Genomic DNA, 13,767 nt, shown 5'->3' with positions numbered 1-13,767 from the left:
TGAAATGAGCAACTCAGGTGAAATAGATCCTTTTAATAGATCCTAAAACTATTCACATAATAGGTATATCATACAACAACGAGAACAATATGTGCGTGTCATATTTCACAAATCACATTTCTAATTAATATGAATAGAAAACACAATTTTGACCTAGAGCGACCTTTTGTTTCTCCTATACTACTGTCACTTTCACTGCTTTCAAGTTCACGATCCTGTAAAGTCTGGGATCAGATATCTGTAATCATTTCAAATAACACTGTAGCGTTCGTGCGAACTCGCAAACTGATCCTAGATCAGCTTTGCAATCAATAAGATGAAGCACAGCACCCGAATGGGTATCCACAGCACCGCCTTTACAAAATACCTCCGTATATAATTATATTATAATTGATTCGTCCTTTATATTATCATTGGGTTATTAACATTTCAATTATTACACTGTTAAGTATTTATTAACTGAAATTAGAGGGCAAAGTATGTCGAAGTATAAAAGTAGAAAACAGGCAAACTCTATATACCCCCCGCGGACTGCATCCTGTTCTCTCAGTACTGGAGCGGTCTTGCTAACGTTAGAGCTCGCCAACGAGCCAAGCTTAATCCATTTCTTTTTGTACATTTTTGGGAGATTTAGTAACATCTCATCAATCACAATGCTGAGCACAGTCAGCCGGCAACTCAGAAGCCACCCTGCCGTAAGTGAATGATGCTTTTGGGACGATTTATCCTGTAAAAGACGATGGCAAAAAGGACTTGTATAAACCTCCCGCTAGCCTGTTAGCGTCCCTGCTGCGGAATGCTAAAACATGCCACCAGTCTCGATATTTATACCTCTGAATAAACATAAAATAATTAATCCGAAAATACGTATTAATCAAATTACCAGAAATTTCTAAATAGTATTTCCCAGGTCTGGGAAATTAAATAGAAATTAATAAAATCATTTTAAAAAGCTTTAAATGACTTCGTCAACTAATATCGCTCTTTTTAGTCCAATCTCAAACTGATGTCGTAATAATATAGAAGCCACAATAAATAACAAATTATTGCTTTGTGACGCTAACAAAATGTTTATATTGACTTTCCACAACTACTAGAACATGTCCAAGTGTCAATCCAATCGCAGCTGTCACACAAGCAAACACTTTCCCACTATGTTGCGGCTTCTACATATATTTATTGCTTAGCTTTATGTAATTAATTAGGTGAAATGTAAGTTTTAATTAAATTAAATGACATTAAATCGAGTTTTTATTGTATGTGCGCAATTACCTCAAGGAGGCCTTCGTGTCACGTGACAGCGCTGGTTGTCCGGAGCTCAAGGACGAGCGTGTTATACTAAGGGCAGCAAGTGCGGTCAAAGACACTTTTACTTCTAAACTTTTACAGCTCTTACCTTCGTATTCTTAATACTTGTTTGTAAGTTGCCCCCTATATTTTATTTTTTAGTTTCACATCTTCTGAACTTCGGAAGACTGTGAACTGAAGACATTTGCATGTGCAGTTTTGCAGCAGTGGAAAGTTTTTAGGAGAAACTGTAACTTATTTGTGACCCTGGACCACAAAACCAGTCATTAGGGTACTTTTTTTTTTTTATTCGGATTTATATATCATCTGAAAGCTGAATAAATAAGCTTTCCATTTATATTTGGCTGAGATACAAATTTGAAAATCTGAGGGTGCAAAAAAATCCATTTATTGAGAATATCGCCTTTAAAGTTGTCCAAATGTTTTTAGCATATTACTAATCACAAGTTAACTTTTGATATATTTACAGTAGGAAATTTACAAAACATCTTCATGGAGCATACTCTTAATATCCTTAAATTGATCATTTTGACCCATACAATATAATTTAGGCTTTTGCTACAAATATACTTGTACTACTTAAGACTGTTTTTGTGTTCCAGGGTCACATTGTGTTTCATGAAGCAACATTTAAGTTTTATGTAACAGTAATGTCATTTATTACTGTATAATCTAGATTTGTGGTTTTCAACTGGAGGTCTGTAGTACGGTTTTAAACTTTTTATTTGCTTAATAAACAATATTTTGGGTTGCCAGTTGATGTACAATAAAATTTACATTCTGAAGCAGAACCAGTTATGAACCACGATACTAGATGGTCATCATCCATGATTTCGAAGTTTATTACATTACCTTCAAGTCATTTGACTTGTGTTATATTTGTTTTTATTTATTTATTTTTTGTTCACCTCTCATCATAGTTGATCCCGCTGTTTTTTTTCATTGGCGGTGGATGCACCATGTCTCTGACATATCTGGCTCGCCTGGCCTTGCGCAACCCAGATGTCTGGTAAGCGTCTGTTCTACAGAAGATAGAAATTCATTAATCATATGTCTCCCACAATAGACACTAAAACACAGGCCTGCTGCCTTGTTTAAGTGATGAATCCGAGTTGTGATTCTGCATACCTTGACACAAACAATTGGGAGAGAACAATAGTGCTGCTCAGATGTTCATACCATCGCTGTGTTTGGTTTAATCATGCATGCCTCATTCATTTCTGCACTCATTTGCTTCATCCACAGCTGGGACAGAAAAAACAACCCAGAGCCCTGGAATAAACTGGGGCCCAAAGATCAGTACAAGGTATGATACATGTGCATGGGCATTTACACATCTGTGTACATCTCTACATTCTCTGATTTATTTTCTTCCATGTATTTAAAGAAATGTTGTGGGTTCTTTCAAAGTTCAGCTGACAGCATCTGTAAAAAAAAAAAAAAAAAATGAATTTACAGTAAAGTACACTACCAGTCAAAAGTTTTTTTTTTTTTAAGAAGTCTCATCTGCTCACCAAGCCTGCATTTATTTGATTAAAGTATAATAAAACAGTAAAATATTGAAATATGTTTACTGTTCAAAATAGCGATGTTCTATTTGAATATATTTTAAAATGTAATTATAGAAATTAATACTTTTATTTAGTAAGGATGCTTTAAATTGATAAAGACATTTATAATGTTACAAAAGACATTATACTCACTAGTTCTCACAATAAACACCTTTAATACAGACCTAGATCATTAGCCAGCTGCACATACCAGTGTTATTCAGAGAAACCTCACAGCTGAAGCTGTAACGCAGCTTTTCTCACTGTTTAAATGTAGATATGTATTCAAGATGAAATTAAATTGAATTATTTAATAATTTTATTATATAATTGTAGAATTGGATTATATAATACAGTAAATGCAAGATCAATATAAATATATTTGTCTTAGGATAAATTATAACTTCTTAACACGATTTTAAGGCTGTACAGAGCAAGTGCTTTTTGCGTATGTGTGTTTTCAGTTGTTTCTATATTTTTTGTACATTTAAAATAAATTCTATCACAAATTGTTTGGTGAATCATGAATTATTAAAATAGTTTGTATACACATTTCACGCACAAATTTGGGCGTAGCATGCTTAGTGAATGAGACCTGTTGTTTTAATAGAAAGCATTTAACAAAATTATGCAATAACAATTACTACTACTATTATTTTTTGTTTACAATATTGTATACATGTGTATCAGGGTTGAAATTACCAAGGGCTTGTGGCTAAAATACCACGAAAATGAACTAAAATGCTCCATAAATTCAAGACAAAGTGGCACAAAATGCATTGTATTACAGCTGTTGCGATTTAAAAATGTGAAAATTTATGAAAAGTGTCAATTCGCAGATTTTAGATAAAATTGAAAAAAAAAAAAAGTAGACTTTGGTCCTTCAGTTTGAAACAATTGCATTTACAGTAAAGTACACTACCAGTCAAAAGGTTTTGAACTGTAAGATTTGTAATGTTTTTTTTTTTTAAAGAAGTCTCTTCTGCTCAGCAAGCCTGCATTTATTTGATTTTACTATTTAAAATAGGCGTTTTCCATTTAAATATATTTTCTTAATGTAATTATAGAAATTAATACTTTTATTTAGGAAGGATGCTTTAAATTGATCAAAATGGTGATAAAGACATTTATAATGTTACAAAAGGTTTCTACTTTCTATTCATTATTCATCAAAGAATACTGAAAATAATTCTACTCTACTGTTTTCAACATAAATGTTTTTTTGAAAAGCAAATCAGAATATTCGAATTATTTCTGAAGGATCATGAAATCAATATCAATATTTAATGTAACATCAATATTGGCTAAAAATGGCTAAAATTCCATGAAAATGAACTAAAATGCTCCATAAATTCAAGACAAAGGGGCAAAAAATGCATTGCATTACGGCTGTTGCAATCTAAAATGTGAATATTTATGAATAGTGTCAATTCGCAGAATTTCATTTAGATAAAATTGAAAAAAAAAAAAAGTATATTCTGGTCCTTCAGTTTGAAACAGTTGCATTTACAGTAAAGTCAAAAGTTTTTGAACATTAAGATTTGTATTGCTTTTTTTTTTTTAAAGAAGTCTCTTCTGCTCACCAAGCCTGCATTTATTTGATCAAAAGTACAGTAAAACAGTAAAATATTGAAATACGTTTACTATATAAAATAGCTGTTTTCTGTTTGAAAATATTTTAAAATGTAATTATAGAAAATACTTTTATTTAGCAAGGATGCTTTAAATTGATAAAAATGATGATAAAAAACATTTATAATGTTAGAAATAAAATTCTACTTTCTATTCATTATTCATCAATTATTTATTTTGAGCAGCAAATCAGAATATTAGAATTATTTTTGAAGGATCATGAAATCAATATTTAATGTAATATTTTTTATAAAGTGTGTATATATACATGTGTATCAGGGTTGAAATTACCAAGGGCTTGTGGCTAAAATGACATGAAAATTTACTAAAAGCTCCATAAATTCAAGACAAAGGGGCAAAAAAAATGCATGGTATTACAGCTGTTGCGATTTAAAATGTAAAAATTCATGAAAAGTGTCAATTCGCGGAATTACATTTAGATTAGTTCACACTGCATCAGATTGTGTTTACGCGCTGTTTTGTGCAGCGTTGAGCCTTATAACCAATCAAACACATTTCTGTTGAACTTAGGAATGCATTGGCCAATCAGAGGCACTTCGATTAGTCAGCGCTGAAAATGGCGGAGCTGTTGATGAGTGAGCAACAATGTGCAGATACAATGTAAATAAAAGATTAATTTCGTAGTTTCAGTGATTTATAACAGGTTTTTGCATAACTTACGCTAGACTAACGTCATGAACCGACATGTTTGTCTGTGAAGTCAGAATGTGACATACCCGAAACGTAACAAACTTTTATATTGTTTTCTATATCGATATTATTAATCATTTTTACAATCAACGAGATCCTGTTTTTTACATGTAGGCCTATAATTTACATTACATTTAAACAGTCTTTTGTTATTGACACCAGTTTAAAAACATTGAATAAAGTATACATTTAAGCATTTGACATTAAAGACAACATAGTATGGTGATTATAAAAATTGCCTTAAATCAATTCCAGGGGCAAATATTGCCTATTAATGGAAAAGTTAATTTCGAAACCTGATGTGTATATACATTATTATACAAAAACAAATGAATAAATAACTACTATAGCAATATTACTATTGCACTGTGATATGTAGTAGTAGTAATTTTTTTTTTTGCTGTCATTTGTTAAACCATACACCTTTTATTTTGGCAGTAAAACACAAGACAGCAGGTTTCTAAACATTTCTCATTACGAGATGGTTGGCCTGACCTCAACTTAGAACAGATGCCAATCCACACTATCTCATTTATGCATTTACTACAAAATGAACTGCTGAAAACAGCTTTTATGCACTGCTGCAGTTTACTTTGTTTACTTGAAATGCGCTCCTTGTTAGACTGTAAATGCACATAATTAAATGGAGTTTTTACTTTGGATCCTTTTCTTCATGATCTTCGTTCAGGTCACTCACAACGTTGTGCCTAAAATGTTTAAAATTTGCACACAGTAATTTGGTTGCACTGTAGAGCCATTGGGGTGATGAACTTTCTATTGAAAACCCTGTCTTTTATTCTTGTTATGACCCAAATAAAGCAGGTAAACGGCTCAAAGTACACATTTTTGTATTAAAGAGTTATAATTTCTGCGTTTAGACCCTCTAGAATTCTGAAACCTTCATTTGAACTGCCTTGCTTTAAATATGAATTTAGCTTAATTTTTAGGAAATAAGGGACAAGTCAAAGTTATAGTCTGTGGTAATCAATAAAACTTTTGCTCTGATTCTGAATGTTCTTTTAATGTGATGATAAAGCACTCTTTAAGATGTTTAGCATCCAGCATGCAACAGTAATTTTGAGTGTGCAAGCTAACTGACCAGCGTATGTGGAGTTAGTACGGCGCTTAACCCGCCATTGTTGTCGGAGCCCCTAAGGGGATCCTATTAAAAGATGTGACTGAAGGACCGTATCAGGACCTAATCTCAGATCTTAATGAGTTTAATTCATTAAGCGCTCCATAAGCTCATTTTGTGTTCTGTTAGTTGGTACAAATCTAATCATGCTCGTGTCCTAATGTGAATTTGATGTGGAGTCGAGTTCAAGTTCAATACTTAAACAGGCAGTGGAGTTAATGGGTTTTGCAGAGTGCGTGGTGTTAAACTGCTTATTTTGTATTCTCAGTTTTCTGTTTTTCTTTTTCAAGTTCTTCGCAGTGAGCATGGACTACAGCAAGCTGAAGAAGGACCGTCCCGACTTCTAAGCGATCGAGGGAATCCAGTCACAGAGTGCTGGACCAAAGGTTTAAAACCAAACTAACGAACAAGACGTCCGCATACTTTTCCTCAACAGCCCTCGTTTCCTAATTTATGCAAAGAGACTAAATTGCACAATCTTGTCTTTGCTTTCCAGGATCCTTTTTAACATCTATGATGTCTTGTACTTTCTCTCAATTCTTTGTAGTCAGAAACGATTAATAAAGGGTCTCTCCCACATACAGTGAAAAACCAGTTTGTGTTTCATGATTATTTTGGTGTTTATATGAATGTTTCTGAGAATATTTCCTCTGTTCACACTGCACACAAATGTTTACTGTTCATATTGTGATTTTGGTAAAGCTAAAATACTGCCTCTACATTTGCTGTTGCTTATTTTAAAAAAAATTTCATACATATATGGTTTAAGTCAAACGTTTACATACACCTTGCAGAATCTGCTAAATGTTAATTATTTTACCAAAATAAGAGGGATCATACAAAATGCATGGTATTTATTTAATACAGACCTGAATAAGATATTTCACATAAAAGACATTTACATATAGTCTGCAAAAGGAAAATAATTTAATTTATAAAAAACAACCCCTTATTTACACTTGATTCTTAATACTGTGTTTTTTTTGTTTAGTGATAGTTGTTCATGAGTCCCTTGTTTGTCCTGAACAGTTAAACCGCTTGCTGTTCTTCAAAAAAATCCTTTAGATCCCAGAAATTCTTAGATTTTTCATCATTTCTGTGTATTTGAACCCTTTCCAACAATGACTCAATGATTTCAAGATCCATCTTTTCACACTGAGGGACTTGTGCAACTTTTACAGAAAGTTCAAGCTCTCACTGATGCTCCAGAAGGAAACACGATGCATTACGGGCCGGAGAGTGAAACCTTTTAGAATTTGAAGATCAGGGTAAATTTGATTTATTTTGCCTTCTGGGAAACATGTACGCATCTTCTGTAGCTTCTGAAGGGGAGTTTTAAATGAAAAATAACATGATATTTACGCAAAATAAGAAAAATGTACACATCTTCATTCTGTTCAAAAGTTTACACCCCCCTGACTCTCTCAGTTGTCCTCATCCAGTGGCTTTTTTTTGAAGGTTCTTAGGGTGCCTTATTGTGCTTTACCTGGAAACACTGCTCTATACGGTTGCTCTAGTATTGATGTCGGTGTCGAGAAACTTGTCTTTTTTTTCTACACCTGGGAGTCGTGAGGTGTTAACATGGAGAAAGTTGCCTCATATGTTGATTATAACATCTAACCACTAAACTCATGAGGCACATGCTTTAGTTCTATGATGATGAAACTGATCTGAGTCAGATTTCAGACTGCTGTCTTCCTGGACAAACAGCTTCGTGGCATCGTTTCTCACAGAATAATTCCAGTTGTATGCTTAGTAAATATTGGAGACAGTTGCTCGCTGAAAGCATGGTTTATTTATAATTAGTCTCACTGCTGCTTTCCTGCATAAAAAGCTCTTGGAAAAACTGCTTTCCACAAATAGACAAGAGTGTGACATATATGTTTTGCGTAAAACACCTCCAGAATTAAACATGGGAGGCCCTGAGTGATGCTGCAGCAGCTAATTGTGGAAAAAAGTGAAAATCCAGACTTCCTCCTCTTCTCACTCCCCTTCTGGACTTGAACGATGATAATCAACACCCATCCTTTTTTTTCTGACGGTCCGCGGCTGCACAGCAGAGCCCTCTAACGGATGAATGCAAGATGACAACTGGTATCTAAAACTCTTCACACACACCAGTCAGAGCGTCAGAATGTATAAAAAGGGTTACATGTGTTTATTGGCCTGGGATTGAAACGGAAAATGTTCAGAGGAAGAGTACATGTAAGAGGAAGTCTCTGATGAGATCTATGCTGTGTTATCCATGTTTTTTTTTTTCCATGTGAGGGGGAAGGTAGGCTATGCGAGTGGAAAAACCTCTAGGCAGTATATAGGTGGATTGAAAGCCTATTTTAGGTTCATGAGGCATATACGCTATCACTGGGCAGAGCTTCAAATTTATATCTGATATGACCTACGGATATGGACTGATCCAGAATAGGGAAAGCTATCCGCCTTTTTTCCTGTAAGAGTGGGTACCGCCATTTGTAAATTGTATGGGTCTGGCTTTTTAGCTGCACAAAACTTGTTTTGCTGCTTGATATTGCAAATTGGTGTGTCTTACAGTACCATGTTATTTTATTTATATTATCTTGATTATGAAGACACTGGTTTGTAGTGCAAAGAGTTTTATTTATTCTTTCTGTTATTTTGCTGTAGCGGATAATGATCTGGAAGTCTCACCCATAGACTTACTTTCAAGTTGAAGAAAAAGATTGATAGAAATGCTATTTCAGAATTAATGTACAATACAGTAATATAGTAAAATAGTTTTTTTTTCCACACTCTAACTGTGTTTTACTGGAAATTTGGGAAATATGTTTATCAGCACTAAGATTTTGAATTCTGTCTCTCTGCATTGTTCATTTCCAGTTCGGTACTTTTATAATGTTTAAATATTATTTAGCTTCAGGAAATGTGTCGTAGCATTTGGTAAAAATGTAAAAGGTATATACGTTTTTAATGTGTAGGGTATAATCTAAATCTGTCAGATTCAGGTATGAATTATCAAACTAAAAGCGTTTTGTTTTTATATAAAAAAAAACCAGTTGTGTTCTTTTGGGATATATTTTTATTTATTTCACACTTGTTGACTTGACGTCAGTGGAGTTATACAGTAAGCCACTATATATATAAACACACACACACACACACACACACACACACACACACACACACACACACACACACACACACACATTGCCGTTCAAAAGTTTGGGATTTTTTTTTATAATACAGAAAACAGTAATATTGTGAAATATTATTGCTATTTAAAATAGCGGGTTTCTATTTTAATACTCTTTAAAATGTAATTTGTTCCTTTAATACAAAGCTGAACTTTCATCAGCCATTACACAATTCTTCAGTTTTACAACCCTCCAGAAATCATTCTAATATGTTGATACTCAGTTATCATTAATGTTGGAAACAGTCGTGCTGCTTAATATTTTTTTGGAACTTGTTTTTTTTTTGGATTCTTTGATGAATAAAAAGTTAAAAAGAACAGCATTTATTAAAATAGATTTTCTTAACAATGTAAGTCTTTACTGTCAGTTCTTTTCAATTTAATGCAAGTACTGATCTCAAACTTTTGAATGATCGTGTATATTTGTTAAAAATATGAATTTCTATTTTAACCCTTGTGCGTTCAAAAAAAAATTACACATATAGGTGCAAAATGGACAAAATGTCAATGTCCAAAAATTGTCATAAAAAATATGATTTCACTGATGTCGATTTTTAAACCAGCATCTGTTCTATCCATAGATACCAAACATTCATTAATTTTCAGAATTGTAACCCTTTAAATGCTGGTTTGTTTACATAATGCCACATGTGTGAAAATTAGTAGTTAATTTCCATATACTAAATGCTGAGCAGAATTTTTTTTCTTTGCTTATTAGCTTCTTGGGTGTGTCAGTGAAGAACAGCAACATTCATTTTGAGCCATTTATATTTTTTATGTAGTGTCAGATTTAAAAAAAACAACAACTAAAACTTAGGTCCATAATGGACAAAAATGTTCATGTCAAAAAACTGTCATAAAAATGTTATATATTAATATTTTTTTCCACTTTCACTGACTGTTGTTTTTTTTATCAGCATCTCTTCTATTCATAATTACCAAACATTCATTAATTTTCAGAACTGTAATGCTTTAAAAGCTGGTTTCTTTACATAATGCTCGCTGTCAGTGGGCAACACTAGCTCCAGAGCTTCCTCTGCTGAGTAACGGCTCTTCATCTTGCAAGCAATGAAATGACCAAGCCCTCAAGCGCCACATATGTATAGGTTTGGCTGTGCGAACACTCAAACTTTGTATAAGATCTACCAGACTAAACAATCAGCATTTTCTTGTGGTGAAAACAAAAACAATGTGTTTAGGGGCTTCTGAACTTCTACAAATTCAAGCTCACCTTTTATCTCTGTACGAAAACAATAACACATGAAAAAGTGCAATCAAGGATTAAAATGTGTGTTTGGGTGAAAAAGAAAAATCCTCAAAGCTCATTAACCTTTGATCTTATTCATAGTTTTCACATGGCCCTATGACCCTGCCAAGGGTGAGACTCATATACATGGAGTGGGATTTTTGATTGCCAGTACAATATAATTTCTTTCAAACTAATTACACACATTACATTTTCAGTAAACACATGCAAACCACACTCTGACATCCTTACCAACATACCCACACAATTATAGCTGCATTATTTTTCCAGTTGACTCTATAATAGACTATAAGATGCATAAGCAGAAAACACGAATAAAGCGAATATTTCTTTTATATGGAAAATTTGAAAAAAAAAAAAAAAAAAAAAAGGCACAATCCAGTAAAAAAATGGTAAAAATGTAAAATTTGAAGCCTTGCCGATTAATGCCTATTAGCAAATATTGCATCGTTTTATAGTCAAATGGCCCTGGGTTAAAAAATTGCAGTTTTAATGGGATTCAATGTGGACATTTTTGTCCTGAGTGTGTCCTGAGTGTATGTTTTGTATGGAGGGTAAAATTGATTTTTTTAAGGAAATGAGGGTAAAATATTAAAATTTCAATAAAAATAAAGACCTGACCCAAAATGTATGCAGTTGGCATTAACACAGGCACACTTATAACAAAAAAACAAAACTGAAATGGACAAAAATGTCCATAAGGTCGCACAAGGGTTAATACATGCGTTTTTTTTTCTTCATTTATCAAAGTATCCTGAAAATAGTATTACAGGTTACAAACAAATATTCAACGTTTTCAACATTGATCATAAATCATTATATTAGAATGATTTCTGAAGGATCACAGGAATAAATATTTTTAAGCAAAATAAAAAACCGTTATTTTAAATTATAATAATATTTCACAATATTAATTTTTTCATCAAATAAATGTAGCCTTGATGAGCATAAGAGACTTCTTTAAAAAAAAAATATATAGGCCTATATATAAAAAATCTTACTGGTCCTAAACTTTTAAATGGCGGTGTATACAAGCCCTATTTCTTCCGCCTTCACACCAACCTAATCTGAAATAGTAACTCCAAATGCAAGCTTTGCAGTTGAGTTGCTTATACAGTATGTTTTTATAAATCCTGTCTCCGGAACGGAACAGGCTGCTTTTAGCTGTTTCTTCTTCGGTAATACCATTTTTCCCCGTTCTTCATGACTTTGGTAAATGTCATTGGGGCGCGCACATCTCTTCCCTCAGACAGGAGGAAGCGTTCGAGAAGATGAGCGGCAAAATGTCAAGGAGACCTTCGCGCGCCAGCGGCTTTAAAACTTCACCCGCCTTCGCAAAGGTTATTTCACATTTTCGCTGATAATGAAAGAATTGTTACGATGGCTGTTGAGATGGCAGACGGTTCCCACCTAGTGATTTCAAAGACGAGCTGAAAATCAGAAAAGTTAAAGGTGTTTTAAGCCGTTTCAGTCGTTTTCCCAACTTCCGTAAAAGGATTGACAGGCTGAGAGCGTTTCTTATTGGCTACAAAATGCGTGTCACGCCCTTGAATCTTTGTTGTTGTTTACAGAGTCCAAAGCTGATACAGAGACTGATGTGATATCTCAACACCTATTGGAATGATGATATCTGTCAGGTAATAGAAACATTTATTGTGTTGTATTCATGCAAATATTGCTTACAGCACCCTTAAGTTGATTAATTATTACATTAGAAGTTTTGGCATCCCTCATTAGGAGGGAATTTGTCAAAGGAAGTAATACTTACTTCCAGAGGTGGGACCAAGTCATTGTTTTGCAAGTCACAAGTAAGTCTCGAGTCTTTGCACTCAAGTTCCAAGTCAAGTCCCAAGTCAAGACGGACAAGTCCAAGTCGAGTTGCAAGTCCTCAACTTTAAGCTTCAAGTCCTAAACAAGTCACTAGTGCTGTTTGCCCAAATGAATGTCTCTGTATTAATTACTACAGTAAATTTAAAGTCATAGTCTATAGTAGGTATAATTATAAAAGTTAAAGAAATTAATCATTGTTTGTGTACAAATATAGGCCTAATTGAATTAATAATTTATTTTAAGTCCACTGATTAATTTGTTAAAGATTCCGTATGAATCAGTTGAGTCAAATATCTAATCACTTGCTAATAGGTAATATAGACATTCATTTATCATGAATTCATTTCTTTAAAGACATGAAAGTGAGTGGCTGCCCTAGTGAAAAAAACAGCTAAAACCAGCCTAAGCTGGTTGGCTGGTTTTAGCTGGTCAACCAGCCTGGTTTTCGCTGGTCATAGTTGGAAGGCAGGCTGGTTTTAGAGGGGTTTTGTCCACGTCTTAGCTGGTCAGGCTGGGAAACCACCAGCTAAAACCAGCCTGACCAGCCTGACCAGCCTGGGAGACCAGCTAAAACCAGCCACTTCCAGCTTAAACCAGCTAAGACCAGCCAACCAGCCAACCAGCCTAGGCTGGAATTAGCTGTTTTTTTCAGCAGGGTGGTAAACAGGAAGAATAGAGTAAACTTTATATGTTTTCTACATATAAAAAAAAAAAAAAAAAAAAAAAAATATATATATATATATATATATATATATATATATATATATATATATATATATATAAAATTTTGGGTTTTGTATCCAAAATCATCAATATTAAAACAAAAAGGCTTGAACTACTTCAGTTGTGTGTAATGAATCTAAAATATATGAAAGTCTAATGTTTATCAGTACATTACAGAAAATAATGAACTTTATCACAATATGCTAATTTTTTGAGAAGGACCTGTATTTAAAACTTGACTCTTCTGTAGTTATATCGTGTACTTAGACCAGCAGAAAAAGGAAAAGCTTCGATTTTCTAGGCCAGTAAGATTAGGAACTACATTCCCATTCCGGCGTAATAGTCAAGGAAGTTTGCTGCCGTAATATGGCCGAAGCATGCACAATAATATCACGCAGCACATGTGCAAACACTAACCTAGCTGGGAACTAATTTCAGGCGCTGC

At 33.6% G+C, this 13,767-nt stretch overlaps 1 protein-coding gene across 1 annotated transcript; it reads left to right on the top strand.

The window, feature by feature from the left end:
- Nucleotides 1–546: 546 nt before the first annotated feature.
- Nucleotides 547–6,930, top strand: ndufa4a (NDUFA4 mitochondrial complex associated a). Its single transcript, XM_073842058.1, has 4 exons — nt 547–695; nt 2,229–2,317; nt 2,554–2,614; nt 6,627–6,930. Exons 1-4 carry the CDS (start codon nt 654–656, stop codon nt 6,681–6,683), a joined length of 249 nt encoding a protein of 82 aa, XP_073698159.1. The 5' UTR covers nt 547–653; the 3' UTR covers nt 6,684–6,930.
- Nucleotides 6,931–13,767: the final 6,837 nt, after the last annotated feature.

The sequence above is a fragment of the Garra rufa genome, chromosome 1 (assembly GCF_049309525.1).
Source record: "Garra rufa chromosome 1, GarRuf1.0, whole genome shotgun sequence".
Taxonomy (NCBI): Eukaryota; Metazoa; Chordata; class Actinopteri; order Cypriniformes; family Cyprinidae; genus Garra; species Garra rufa.
The sequence above is the reverse complement of the archived record's forward strand: the minus strand, read 5'-3'. Positions and strand labels throughout refer to the sequence as shown.